This window comes from Fulmarus glacialis, unplaced genomic scaffold (genome assembly GCF_000690835.1).
Source record: "Fulmarus glacialis isolate BGI_N327 unplaced genomic scaffold, ASM69083v1 scaffold12811, whole genome shotgun sequence".
Taxonomy (NCBI): Eukaryota; Metazoa; Chordata; class Aves; order Procellariiformes; family Procellariidae; genus Fulmarus; species Fulmarus glacialis.
The window spans coordinates 273,205-289,185 of NW_009193503.1; the positions used below are offsets into that span (position 1 = coordinate 273,205).

Sequence of the window (15,981 nt, forward strand, 5' to 3'; positions counted from 1 at the left end):
CTGCAAGTACTCACTTTATTACTACAACCTTTACAACAGAGCTTAGGTTTGCTTCAAACAAAACGGTTCTCAGCAATAGAAGCGCAAGAAAAAGCCCTGCATACAGTTAGTCTACAAAGAATTAACTGGATTAATTAGCAAGGGATTTGAGAAGCAGCTTGGAGCTAGAAAACCAAAACACTAAATTGTTTAAATACTTTGGCAATGGATCAAGGTTTCTAGGCAGCCCTATGTTCCATTCTCTCTTTTTTTTTTTGCTTGGTGTTTTAATACATTTAACCTGACGAGGTACTTTTTCATGAGATATGAATGACACTGTCAAAATACCAAACAAGAAGATGTGAATTAAAAAATGCCACAAGCTGTTAGCAATTCTGCCAACATGTATCAGCCGAGGCAACGTTAATTAAAAATCAATAGCTTAGGACATAAATAGCTCTTATCTCTGTTATAGTATATCTCTAACATAACTCTTTATTGAAGAAAAAAAAAAAAAAAGCCAATGTCTTTGCTATTATACTGACTGAATTGACCACAACAAAGCAAAAGAAATAAGGCAAAAACACCGAGGAAAGAAACACATACGAGAAAGGGAGGACAGGCATATGAATGATTGGAATGTTTCAACCTTGCACTATCATTAACACATAACTGGCTGGAAATAGCCACACTGCAAATACTTGCAGAGTAAGTTACCAGGAAGAACATTTCAGGTTTTTAGTGCTAATATGATTCTACACAAAATCCTGCATGCCAAGGAAATAAGAATAACATACACATCTTTCTGTCAGCTAGAGCTTATTAATCAGTATTTTTATTATGCATCTCAACTAAAGACTAAGTTACTGTAAATTCTCTGATAATTACAAAATAAAGGTGAAAAAGAGGCAGGAAACTGCACTCAGCTTTTCTTCTTTAGTGATACGATCTTCAAACTAAAGTTTCATTAGAAGGCATCAAAGCTAAGAGATTTAAGCTAAACTGGGAACTTAAACCACCACTTTCAAAAGCTGTTTTCAAGCTTACAGAGCACCAAATGTTTGAAAGACTTAAACCCATTTTCTAACAAGAGATCACCTAACGCACACCAAACTGGATGCATAGTTTGGGTCTGCCGTAACTCCTAGACTATCATGACAATTTAGATTTCTGAACAGTTTCTACAGAAGATTTATCAACATAAAAAAAGAATATGTAAGAATCATACTGAAACAGGAAGGTTAAGTTCAGTTTTCTTTTTGTCTAATGACTCTTGCATTATTCAATTATTTATTAATGATGGACATATCAAATGCTTCCATCAAGACACAGTAGTCTAAATCAACAATGAAGAAGTCAACCAGGCACTATTTAGCAAAAATGTATTTATCTGAGTTCAAAATAAAAGGGAAAATTTCATTTACATAAGGGCTATGTGTACATATGCCAAGACACTAAAACACTATACAAATTTCAGTGGAAGCACCGATCACAAAATTGTAGCACCCTTAAGGTGGAATTCTCAAGACAAAAAGGATTATTTTGATAGTCATGATTACAAATTTGAGCTCTCAAGAACATCTCATAGCAGATGACCATATGCAATCGCAGTTCCACACAACTACAGAACACAGACCTGCAGATGAACAGCAACACCAAACTTTGGATAACACTACAGCAAATAGCCAGTCATTCAGGAATTAAGAGTCTGGAACATATAAGGAGGTTGAATTTATTAAAAACAAGTATTAAAGATTGTTTCCATTGCAAAGAAATTTTTTAGAAATACCGATCTGAAATACTGAATATATAGATGCAGGACATTAGCTTTGTGAAATCATATGCCAAGCAGAGCCATATCTATAGGAATAATCAGAGATTAATTAGAAATTCACTTCTATTATGGCAACGTAGTCATGAATACTAGCCTTTACAATCTTAAATGATAACATTTCACCATGTCAATTGGATTTTGAGTCCTACCTCGTAGCTGAGCTTTGGGACACTCCTACCTCTTCCTCTTCCCACCCCCTTGCCATAATCCCACCTCCTAAAAATTTAGTTTATTGATTAGAGTGCAGCACAAGAAAATCAAAGGATCTATTCATAAAACACAGATGCCAAGTGTCAGGACAGGGAAACAGATGATCTCGCTTTTCACAAGACCTTTTGGTCTAACTTTTCATTGAGCTACAGTCGGAAATGACATATCCTTCTGTGGGACAAAGGTATGAGGGAAGAAAAGGAGTAGAAAAAAATGTTAATATAGAATGGCTATACTTTTTTGGGGAGTGGGTACAATTTTTATTTCATTTTATTTTTTAAGATATGTTTTTGTTTTATAAGATTATCTTGAGCTACCTGGATTCTCAACTGTTCAAGTGCCATTCAAGCTATTGCCAATTTCAGTTAACCTTGTTTAAGGTGTACCAAATACAAGTTCTCGTTGCTGCATTTGATATAACAAAGTTCTTCATCTAAAAAGTTAATTATGCAATCTCAATTTTTAGTAGGAGAGGTACATTAGAACACAGAACTGCTGCTAATAGAGTTCTCCTAAACGGAATAAACTGAAATTCCACCGAGTTTCCCCAATAATGTTTTATGTCATTGTAAAAATACAAACTATCACTTTATTAACATTTCAATCATCTTCTCCATTAAGGTTCAAGAAAATAAAACAATTCAAAGGCTTTGTTACATCATCTGTCTCCATTTTATTTTATCATTATAAATTAAACTGATTATAAGATGCAGAAGTAATTTGTAAACTCTTTCAAAGGACATGATTTACATTTTTCTTCTACAAAGATGAAGATATCCCCCTAACATGCTCCACTTGGGTTAAATATTAAATAAAGATACTTATACTACATATATGGCAAAAATGGAAGATATTTCTGGTATGTTTTGGGATTACTTTTAGTATTCTAACACTGTTTATAATACTGGTGCAAATACTGCCACCAATAAAGAAACAAACATTAAAAAGGTGTCCTTTAAGCTTCCCTTTAAGGCACCTACCATAATCGTATAATTTGCTCTGGACATCATTAAAATGTAAAGTTAATGAGGATTCAGCTGAAAACAGAAGAAATGTAACCTATTTTCAGGCAAAACTTCTAACACTGCAATCAGAGGGAAAACCTCTTTGATGTCTCTTTGTCTCTTCTCATTAATTTTCTTTTGGTTAAAAAAAAAAAAACCACAAAGGCTGTTTAAACTAAAAAATGCATAGAAGTTTAAACATGGTAATTATAGTCAAGCTGCAATGAGGTCATTAGGTTTTTAAAACTTTGAGATAAACAAAATTGAGATGTATGACTATTTTAAAAACATGTGAATACTCAATTTTAATTGTCCATGTGATACCCACTGTATTCTAAGGATTTAGTCTAGATGCAGAATTGCTTCATGATATAGTGAAGGACCTAATCCCTTATCCAGGGCAAAACAAAGCCATTAAGAAATACATCAAAATGTAAAGCACTGTAATTACTGTATTACTGGATACCACATTTGGTATTTTTAAGTGCAACAAAGCATGCTTTTTGCAATCTCCATGCAAGAGACATGGCAAATTGTGAGATTCTGCTACTTTTTACCTCTACAGTTCATTAAAGAATAAAATATTGAACAAGTTAAATAATTCTATTTACTCACTACATCTATTTTTGTTTATGAATACTGCCAAGGTACACACAAAGCTATGTACTTCTGTTTTAACATGCTAATTCTTTCCAGCAGAAAATATCTTTAAGAGCTATTTAATTACATAGTACTGATGGAATCTACGACACACTGAAGTGGTATGTATTTTTAGTGAATAATTTACAAGCAAATTTTCTCAAACCATAATCAAAACAATTTTTAACACTGCTGTGTACAAAAGAAGATGATAGATTATCACAAACACAAGTAAGGTATTTAAGCCATTAAGTAAAAGCAACAAATATACAGAACAAACATAACATCTTTAGTGTAGAAGGACATTAATCACCATGAAGCAAAATAAACATATCTATAACATTTTTCCATGTGCAAATATCACCTCTGGATAAAATGGGATGAGATGAGATCAATGTATTAGTCTGTGGTAATTTTAAGTATGAATTTTAATGCATTTGTAGACGTAGGTTATAGCTTTAATAGAGAATTATTTACACTGTTGAATCTTTTTAACATGTTTGATAAACTCCTCTTCAAATTAAACTGAGTGAATGATCAACTCAGTATGTTGATAAAATGAGATATTACTTTAGGTGCAAGTGAAGAGCAACTTTAGAAGAAAATCTCATACTTAATGCAAAGGAAAGTTTTGGGGTTTGTGTTTTGGTTTGTTTTTTTTTGGAGGGGCGGGGGGAGGAAAGGGAGGGTTTTTTTACTCTGCCATATTTTATTACAAGTTGATCCTGCCCTACACCACAGGCCAGTTCTGTTCTACCATCTCTTCAACTGCCTATTGAAGAGACAGCATAAGCTAATTTCTGTTCTGACTGAGCTGTTTCTCATATCCTGGTATCTTTCCCAAACACTGTCGCAGTGTCATATTCACAAAAAGATAAAGCACATGATTTAAATAACATTAAGTCAAATATGAAGCTTACATATATGAAAAGTCAGAAGCCTGATTCTGCTGTCTACCTATACTGTGATACTTAATGAGCTATTTTGTCTTCATTTTAGCATTTGATTTGAGTCTGCATTAATTATTTTTGATGGGTGTTTTTCCACAGAGTAATGATCTGGTTTTGGAATCTTTGGAACAGAAGACCTCAAGGATCCCAAAAGTATCTTACAGGTCAACTAGACATAAATGAAGAGTAATTATTTACTTAAGAGGTAAAACAATGTAAGAATCAGTTCAAAAAAAGGTAATGTTACCACTACTTATATTCATAACTATGAAGTTTCAACGTAAATGACTCTTCAAAGGAACTAAAAATGGGATTCAGTTAATCCCAGTAGAATGCAATGGGAGTTGTGAGTGTAATTCCCTTCACCACCATTTAAAATCCTAGCACAAATTCTAAGTGTGGCAATTCTTTTGGCTACAATATCCAAGATACTGCTTTAAAAGTACTCACTGAAAGTTCTTTTTTTTTTTTTTTCCTTCCCTAGGTATATTTGCTGTAATAGTTGATGAAGTCTGGGGCAGGCCACAGATTTGTGGCACAGTAAATAGGACCCTTCACTCCTTCTCCTCATCTTTAAGTGTGGCACTTTCCACCCAGATTATGATGTTCTACAGGGTACTTCTACAGAGTCTTATATTATTTGACTATCTATAGTATGCATCATTTGTTTTTACCAGTTAGTTCACCAAATCAGAAAACATTACTCTCCACATAGCTGGTCATGGAAGAGTTCAGAAAAGTCACAACCAACTTAAATATTGGGGGTTTTGAGGCTTGGGGGTTTTTTTTCAAATCCCTAGGGAAGTATAAACAAATGAACTCTCCAGACTATAACCCATTCCAGATAATAGATTATCACCATCAGTTGTTTGTTCCCACCCCTCCATCCAAGGTTATCATCCTTAATACTGCAGTTCAACTTCCTTGGTTTCTACCACACTCTTCCACAAAATAAGTCCTATTAAAAAGTATATTGAAAGCTGTTTCCATCTAAAGAAGACATAAAAATCATCTTCCTAAGAGCCAATAATCTATCAGCATCTGGAATTTTGACAAATGGTTTACCAAAACTTGGTGGCCCCAGCAGGTCAAAAAACTCCTTAGTCAGGATTCAGCAGCATTCCCTTAGCATTCCTTCTCCCCTCTCCAATGATGGAATCCGGTGGAGAGCAGGTGATACACCTTGTTCACAGATAATGAGTACATTAGGATATTAACAGAACATAATACATCTCGTTATGATTAAAATGTGGTTTACCACTGTCATTCACAAACACTGCTACAGGGAAGTGTACCACACGCTGACCCTTCACTGTGAATCGGCATGCTGCAGCATTTTATGTAGGATACTGCAGGATCAGCTTTGTCTCTGGTAGCACAAAAGGTGGGGTTTGGTATTTGGTTTGGGTTTTGGGGTTTGTTTTTGTTTTGTCATTGTGTTGTTTTTTTTTTTAACAACCATTGCTGAAGTAAAACAGTAGTCTTGAATTAATTTTACACTTATTTGATAATAATTTAACCTCAAATCATCTTTCTAACTCTATTTCAATCCAAAAAAAAACCAAACAAAAAAAAACCCCAAACAAAACCAACAAAAAACCACAAGAAAACCTGACAATGTCTCTTTTTGTTCATGACAAAAAAAATATCACACCAAAGAGAAGTAGACCAATACTGCCTCGGGCACTCTGATAGGCCTCTTTTTGAATTAGAGTTTACATTCTCTTCTTGCAAGGAACTACCTCAAACAAAAAGAACCAATAATAAAAATAGATCTAGTTCACCTTTTGCTTTACCAAATTTGCTTTGCTGGCACATTAAACTTAAAGTAGTGCTCTGGGTAGAATTACCTACATGTCAACAGACTAAACACGGACATGATTTCTAAACTCCAGTATTTCTATTGAAGACACTCATAGGAAGCATTAGTACACTGTGGATGGACCAAACGTCAGTCATTTCTGGGACGGTGATTGCAACAATAGGCAAAAAACCCCAAAATCGCTATTCTTAATCTACGGGGAGTCTACTTTAAAGTCATTACTTCTTTGTTTCTTTTTCATCTGAATGACACTCTAATTAAAAGTTCTTTACAGAAATGTCTATATCTAGATTAACAGCTGATTGCAGATGCATTAAGCTTTAAGCAAACGTTAACACTCATTAATGAGATTACCTGTTGTAATTAAATAAGGACAAACAAAAACAAACCACCTTGGAAAATTTTGTGACTGAGAATGAACTAAAGTTAAAATTACTCCCTTAAATAAAGTCACACACATCCCCTTTAACAACAGCTTTTTGACTCTATTCAAAGTACAATCTCTTTGCAGTTACTGGAATAACAGCCCTGTTCTTGAAGGGGCACATTAACAGTTAATTGCAAAAAGTGCTTCATCAAATTCTTAAATGCTTCAAATGCTGAAATATTAAATGTTTCAGTAATATTTGGTATCTAAATTGAGTCTCTCAAGAGCTCTTAAAAGAACAACCACTCAAACTCCTCTATAAATTCTAGGAAAACTCTAAGTACAGCTAGTGAATGAAAATAATTTGTTAAAATCACTAAAAAAAACCTCCCTAAAAAAGTTTCAGTTTAGCAGTTAATTTCAACCTGCAGTTAAAAAGGCACTAGCTGTCAGTCAGTTTTCTCACCCAACTCTATCATGAAAAGAAAAACTGACAGATCACAGGAGCTCGCCTTTGTAAACCAATTCGGGAACTTTCATGCTTCTTATTTGTTAGGTTAAAGGTTAAATTGCTGACCTCTGCCCTCCTGCTTAGCAGCCTTTCCCTTTTTCTGTAAAGCTTTATTTTGGGGCTGTATTTACATGGATTAGTCTCTTTTCACGCTAAGAAGGAATCTGTTCACAGCCAAAGCCTTAGTTCTGGTTGTACAAAAAGCAGTCACAATTATTCAGCAGCAGACAATGACCATATTGTGGATTTACAAAAAAACCACCTCAGCCATGGCAAGTTCTGTCCTTGCTGCACAAAACAATAGAAGAAAAATCTTATCAAGCATTCAAGAGAAAGCAAACAAAGCAGGCCCACTGTGAACTTGATGAAGATGTCAAGCTCCTTTAAAAAAATATAAATCAACAAAAGAGTTTAAAGTCTTGTGAGTGAGACTTTCTGTGCTGAATTTTTCTGTCTAGTTAAACAGTGCCAGCAGAGCAATATAGTGCAGACTAGTAAATACTTGTGAAATAGAAAAGACTGTAGACAGAAGTAGTTAAAGCATGAAGCAAAAAGGACAAACAGGTCTCTTCCCACAAAATAACTTACAGAAATGGAAGAACATTCATTTATACTTGATATTAACATTTTTGGGTTTTATTAAATCTCATATCATCAGCTAAGAACACACCTAAAAATGTGCTAGATAAAATTTATGATGACTTGCAATATGACAGATTCTAATATTTTTTCATAAAGAGTTTCTCTTCAAATTGAGTTATGTATTTCATTTATACTGTAAAAGCCAAACTGAACTGTCTTCAAACAAAACAGTTCAGACAGTGCTACTTATTTGATCTGGACACTGCGGTCCTAGTAAGTTCTTTGTGAAATTCTTCCACCATGTTTGTACTTAGAAGAAAAGCAATCAAATGGAAACAGAAAAACAAAGCAGCAGCTTAGGAGAATTAGAATTCCCAAATACTACCTATCTACTTAGATTTGGTTACTTTTCCAATCCTGCTTTAGGAAGTTAGGTGTAGCAACATAATACTGTAAAGATGGGATAGGAAAGCTTGTGATACTTGAATTACAGCACATGTTCAACAGAAAGCCCTTATTTAACAGAAAGAGACCTGAATTTTGCACTTCCTTTGTTATTCCTAAACCTACAGTATGTTATCTATTTCTCAATAGAGAACAGGCAAACTTCAACCAACAAAATGTTTTCACCTTAAAAAAAATAAAGGTAGCTCTGAGAGGTACACAGGTAAGGTTTACAAACTTTTGTGTGACCAGCTCTTACTTTGCTTACATTCAAGAAAATACTTCATGTCTATGGGAGGTATTATCTAAATAATTATCTGCTCTATTATCTAAAATTACAACATATGACAAAAAGATAATGATAAGGAGTAGCAGTATGTCTAATTTGCAGAGAGAGAAACCTGCTAGTTCTCTCTACCTGTGAAAGTCCTATCATGGAAACCATAGTGACAACTGTAGAATAATTTTAGGGCCCAAGCACATCATGACTTCTCCCAGTAGAGTTAAGGACTTCGATTAGTTTAAGTTATAACATTTGTGATCTACTGGGAAGGGGGGAGGGAGGAAAAGAGCTATTACAACACAAGGCTAGAACATGAAAAGTAAAGAAGGAAGTACTTAAACTACTCACAAGCTTCTAGTAAGAACAAGATTAGTAGTACATGCTACTCTCAGAGCCAATTCAAATGCAAATTTCATCCTTTCTCTCAAACAATGATAAACTCCCTCAGAGTTAATAGTTTCCTTCTAAGATTCACCTCCCTTTTCAACTTAGTGGTGTGTTTTCCAGAAAAGAAAGAAGCACATGGCAAGTCTTACATCAAGACCTTTTAAATTCTGTCATAAAAGAAGTAGTATAAACTACATTTCCTTTACTAATCCAGTGAACATTTGTTAAACTCTAACACACTTACACTTTGTCCATGCTATCACAGTTAGGCTTCTAACTTACCATGGGTTTTTTTTTAAAAAAGAAAGAAATCCTTTAGCTGTACTAAACCATTTTAGCTTTTTCCTTGAACACACAGCAAGAATTTATGCTACACTCACAAAAAGATGAAAGATGAGGTCCTTGGAGAGAAAGGCCTTTTGGCACACTACATGGTAAAGCTATAGATTTGACATACTTTTATAATGTCTGCTTTGGCAAGAACACAAAAACCCTATACAAAAGCATGCTACATCCTCCCAGATAGGGGTGTAGGGGGGGTGTCTTACTCTTGTGAGCATTTACTTTCAAATGTTCATACTTTAGAGACTATTTTGATCAGTTACTTTAGACTAGCAAATTCTCTTTTTCTACGTGAACAGTTTGACAGTTAGACTACAATTCTCGTCACAGCCCCATCTAACAAGAGAGGATCTTTGGCTGAGGTCCAGCAAGATCCTAAATTTGTCACACCATATTTCTGATGAATGATCTGCAGCAGTTTTAAGATCATAAAGTGCTTTGAAAATTAAAAGAAAGATTTCTTAAATAGTCAGTATGCTTTCACTTTCTTTATATGTGTTTAGTTGCTAGTAGATTCTTTCTACTTCTGCAACTCAAAAAAACCCAAAACAATCTTTTAGAGAGGTTTAAAAAAAACCACAGTTCCAATGCACTTTACTCTACTTGCAAGCATATAATATGCCAATAGTATAGAACTGAATTTCTAGAAGTGCCTAAGCTAACAAGCAGTTATAACTTGTAAAAGAAACAATACAAGTTCTTTGTAATTTACTACCTCAATTTCTGTGAAGTTTTACTATTATGAGATGCCATGACAAATAATGCAAGCCCTCCTTTAGAAGGACTTCACAATCTCATAAAATGCATTTTCCTTTCCTTTACATGAAGTTTAAAAATGGGAAAAGAAATCCAGTAAAATAGTAGTATTTCATACAAAGCATCTATTCTGCTCTCAAATTATCCACTGCATGTAACAATTCCAATGAATGAGAGAAGATCATGCACCAAACTTGCTATCAAAACTTATTGAAATGAGTTAAAACTTAATCTGTAGCTTCAGTTTAGAACATCCAACATTATTTGCTTAGGAATGTGCTGTTTTATGGAACACACACTGCCCTAACACCAGAGAACTTAGCATTTCCAGCTAAGATTTAAGTGGGTACCCTTTTAGCTTCTTAAATTTCAGAAGCACCAGCTACATCAGTGATGAAACAAGCAGCACAGACATCCTCTGCTGCAAAGATTTTGGTATCATTGAGTATGAAAAGCACTGAAAACAAAGTTTGGTTGTAAACATTTTTCTTAAACTAGGGTGAACAGTAAAACATAACATAACATAAAGCAGTATGCTAACAAAAACAATGGTAGACTTTAAACCTTGCATGTAGTGTTCAGAAGTGCTATAATAATTATTTTAGTGTCAACGAAAACATACATCTACTCATTTCTCCCAAGTCATATTTAGTTACTTAAGTATCACAACAGAAAGGCAAAACTAATGCAATTATAGATGATGTGCAGAATATATTACTGGTATCTGCTGGGCAATAAGCTGTATTATTATGCCCCTCTATGATTTTTAAAGCTCTATTTTATTTAATTCCTGAAGCAAGGTTAACTCATATCAGTGAAACCTCTAAAATAATCATGATAAATCTAAAAACTTTTTGTTTGGTTGTGTTTTTTTTAAAAGCAATACACCTGGATTTAGCAAGGCAGATGGCCTCCTTATATCTAAGTGATAAAGAAAGTTAGAAATTCTCCTACTGTCAGAACTACACAGTACTAAAATGCATGAAGGCAAAGACACAAACCCCACACGTAGGCCACAGAATATTAGAGCCATATATGTGAATTGGAATTTGTGTTAGTAATTAATTTTTTTTAAGTCCTAACAACCTTTCTATTCACCTGGAATGGCTGAAAGCCAAAGTTACCAGCCATACTTGTCGAAGAGCTGACTTTGTTGTGCCCATCTTTGTTTATGTATGTATTAGCATCTTACTCCATCCCAATTACACCACTGCACAAAAGGCACCTGTTAAGACTATTTAACCTAAATCAGCCTATTAGCCAGGCTTCTTTATCAGCCTCAGAACTGCACCTTTTCCTCTGAGTTACCATCATTAACCAGTCATTACCCGATACTACAAAGGAGAGAATCAAAGTATTAACACTGTAAGTTTTAGTGAATATTTTCCCTATAATAATATTCCATTTTTTAAATAAAACCATGATTATTTTTTCCTGTCTTCCTGAAAGTAAATGTGTGGGAGTTGGTGAGAAGCACTAGACTTGCAAAGTTCCTATGCTTGACATACTTATACTTGACACACACAACACAGATTTCTCACTAGGTAACTCCCATTTACTGTCACTGTAAAGATGCAGACTCCATTCTTTCTATTCTGTTTTGCTGCCCTAGACTTTTGGTGAGAAGGCATCAACATTTTATCAGAAGAGGGTATGGACAAGAGAACAGTGCTATTTGATGAAACTGAAAAGTAGAACATGAATGAATGCATCATTGAAGTATTAAGTGAAGAAATTCTGAATTCCAGACAGCCCAAATTAAAAAAAAAAAAAAAAAAAAAAAAAAGAGTGGGAACAAAGTTAAGATAAAAGCAGTTTTGTATTTTCATTCAGTTTTAGGAAGTCAAATGTTCTTTAAACAAAAAAACAAACCAACACACACACACTAACTTAGATTCAATTAGCTAAGGGGAATTCCCAGCTTCCATGGAAATCACAATCATAAGGCAAAAAAATGGTTCGGTAATTGTCTTCTCTTAAGGAAGTACCTTCTTAATAACAAATATTCACCTTAATGTTGCTCGTCACAGTTGCAGCTATCTTGCTTCACAGTTCTCAAAACCAAGATACCACATTTGCATAAAGTGACCCAGTAAGAAAAATTCGTAAGTCCCCAAATAAGATCTATGAATATAACAAAGAAAAGCACAAACACAGCTTTTAGATACAACTGAATGCTGGAATTGTATAAAGTACCAAAGACTTCATGTGCCAGAAATATACAAATTACCAATGCTGAGCACAGACGATCATTATTTCTAAACAATCTAGAGGGGAAAGGACAGAGAGACCACAGATGAGCTGATCCAGCGATAATTTCCTTTCTCAGTTCACACATTTCATTGTGGTTTGGCAGAGTTCTGCCTGGATTGGAATAAAACAATGATTGCTTTTTCAACTTCTTTGGTTTCAATGAAGTTTTTTCTTCATCCTTTATTAAGAGTACAAAACATTCTCCAGATGTTCCTGAAGCTTACATTTCTAGGAATCAAATCTTAGGATCATAGGATAATTCAGGCTGGAAGGGACCTCGGGAGGTCTCTAGTCCAACTTCCTCTCAAAGAAGGGCCAGGTGTGAGGTCAGACCAGGTTGTTCAGGCTGTGACCCAGTCAGGTCCTGAAAACCTCCAAGGATGGAGATTGCACCACCTCTCTGAGTGACCCAGTCCAATACTTTACTGTCATCATGGTGAACACATTCCTGGTACTCAGAACGCCTCTTGATTCAGTTGATGTCATTGCCTCTTGTCCTCCTGTCACGCATGACTGTGAAGAGCCTGGATATCTCATCTTGATGAACTCCTTATAGGTCTGGAAGGCTGCTATTCAGGTTCCCTGAAGTCTTCTCCAGGCTGAACAAGCCCAGCACTCTCAACCTCTCCTCACAGTGCAAGTGCTCTAGCTCGCTCACCATCTTGGTGGCCCTCCATTGAACTTGTTCCAGTTTACTGATGTCTTGGAGCCCAGAACAGACTTTTTCCTTCTGCAGTCAATTGTCTTGGTAACTAAGAGGGAGCCTTCTATATGATAGTCAACGAATAATGCTGCTTTCATTCATTTCAAAATTTATTAACCAAATAAACATTTAATGCAAGATTGTTAACAATTACATGAGCAATAAAGCTACTTGAATGTATGATTGTCTGTCAGTAGTTAATAACACAAGTCAGTATCTCCCATTTCAGCAAAATGCAAGTGGACTATGAAATATATTAAAGCTTTTAATCGCAGTTGATACTTAACAGTCACATGGAAAACATCCTTTCCTACACAAACTTTTGAATAAAACAAAATAGAGGCATGTTTTACCATCCCACAAGCCAGACAATCTCCCGCACTAGGACTGTTACAGCTTTGGAGCAATTCATTCTCTCAAGAGCATGTCAGAAGACTGATGTAAGAATTAAGAGCATTCTAAGTGATCAATAGCACCATTATACTAGACACAAACTTCAAAAACAGTTGTCTTAGTTAATTTTGGGATCCATTACATGGGAAGAAATAGTTTTTTAAACATGCCTGATAATTTGCTCCTTATACACCTTTTATACATTTTGCTTTTCTTAACAGTAATTGCTCCTTGCCATGTAACATACATTCCCTGACTGCAAAAAAAAAAGTATATATATATTCTTGGTCTTCTGGCATAGAATAGCTAGCCAAGAAGTAGAAAAGATTAGGTCTCTAGGTCTGTATTTCTAGAATGGTGATTTGCCTGGGATACAGAATAGCTGTTAAATACAGTTAACACTGCGGAGAACCAACCAACTACCTTCATTTAGAACAGAAGGACAGAATATCTGGGGATACACAAATCTAAGACTTCTGAGAATAAAGGGCACCTCTTAAATATAAAAAAGTTGGTTGGGAAAAATCTTTTAAAAGATTATTCAGAGAGAATTAGTAATTTCAGAATATATGAGTTGTAAAAACAATTGTTAAAACAATTTTTTTTACTCACTGAAAACAATTTCTGAAGGTTTTGCACCTAAAAGTGCATACAACAAACCTAAAAACACAACTAAGTGAAACTCCCACAGAATCAGTTGGTTTATAGAACAAAATGTATACTAAATTCTCCAATTAAAAACCTGTAAAGTAGTTTCCGTGCTTTTTAACCCACCTTCCCACAGCAGGGAATTAATCCCTCCAGGGGGATGCAAACAAACTTCAAAGAGAAGATTATACCCAGACACTAGTACTGTACAATGTAATGTTTATGGTCAAATTTGTTCAGATTTTCTGGCACTAGAATCCAGGTCAGATGTGCAGAAACAAAGACCAGTTATTAAAAGGGCTCCTGCAGTTAGATCAAATAGTCATGATGGCATATAGCAGTAGGATAAGCCAAAACTGTATTCCAGTTACAACTCCTATGGAGGCTTTGGCAGTAGAGGAAAGAGTTGCAGCTATTTGACTTTTGCTGATTGTAACAAACAAATACAGATATAAAAGGAGGTAAGTGGCTTTCCAGTCAATAAAATATAAAAATCTTTTCTATTGGTTCATTATACCATATATACAATACACACATGATCATTTCATAAAAGAAAAGTATTACTTCAGTATATGTTGACTAATCATAATTATTTAATTTTGACATCCCTCCTTTTCATAACATTCTAGAGACTGATCTCACAAAACAGTATCTTGAACTAAATTCTGGGATTATGAATTTCAACCTTTGCTTTTCCTGCTTATTTGATCAAGTTCCTCAGGTTTAGAAAAAAGTGTAATCAAAAATTCACTAAATAATAAATATACCTACACTTTGGTTTCGGCAGTTATGGGACTTCTCTAGCATAAGCATAGGAATATTTGTCAGAAGTAATATTATACAAAATACTTGTATAATTATGGCTTGATAACAACGTCTGGCAAAAATAGTTAACCAAATCATAAGCTGCTTTCATGCCTTATTTCTAGATAAAATCACTTGATCAAAGGAAGAATTTTGGAAACAGATAAAAATACTTCTGTAGACAAGTAAGAAAGAGGAAGCAAAAATAAATTCCACATGGTAAGTTTTAGAGTATTTTTTGTTTTAAAACTACCCCTTCCTTATATGAGCAGCAAATACAAATCTGAAAATGCATTTACTTTTTCAATCTAATGAAGTAAGAATTATTTCTATTTTAAAAGACAAAAAAGGCAGAACAGTCAAAGAAATCAGAAAGTTTCCCACAATCAGCGATGGAGGCAAGAATTTCTCATTATTAGCCCTAACTGTAAAAGATTCTGCAGAACCAGTAATTAAGATACCTTTAAAAGCTAGAACAGCATAATATTAAATATACTTCATTATCTCATAATACACGGTTCTTAAGAATAGTTTTAGCCAATAAGTGGGTAGAATTGCAGTGCAAAACAGTACCTTTCCCAATGCAACTGATTCCTGAATAGGTTACTTCTGCATACACTTCAAAGGTAGTTTCCGGATTTTGTCTGAAAGAAAAAAAAAGTATTTAGCACATTGAGAATTTTTTTTCAAGTATGCTTTCAATTACTCAGACAAAAAGGGTTCTAAGAATGCATACGTTACAATGACAACTTGATGAACTAGACTTCTTGTTTTAGTCTGTGATGATTTCACATCAGATCTTTCTGCCTTACTAGTATGTAACAAGATACGACTGAAGCTCAGGTTAGTTAGTATGAACAGGGTGTCTAACAAACTTCTACAGAGAAAAAAAGAATCAAAACAATAGAAATCAAGCACACAGAACCTTTAAGTCAATTCAATTCTTGTGACTAGTCTGCATTTCTAGGTACTAAAATATCACAGGCCTATCATTCAGAACTTTGCCAGAAAAATAAAACCATGCCTTTTATATCACTTTTCAGAATGCTACTCAGATAGAGAAACAACAC

At 34.5% G+C, this 15,981-nt stretch overlaps 1 protein-coding gene across 1 annotated transcript in view; it reads right to left on the reverse strand.

Moving 5' to 3' along the window:
* DENND1A (DENN/MADD domain containing 1A) overlaps window positions 1–15,560 on the reverse strand; it is a gene marked incomplete at its 5' end in the record, with an annotated part of 209,147 nt that extends 193,587 nt beyond the window's left edge. The window contains one exon of the mRNA XM_009587477.1: window positions 15,485–15,560. Coding sequence (XP_009585772.1) covers window positions 15,485–15,560 — 76 coding nt within the window. The remainder of the gene's footprint in view (window positions 1–15,484) is intronic.
* Between the last annotated feature and the right edge of the window lie 421 nt (window positions 15,561–15,981).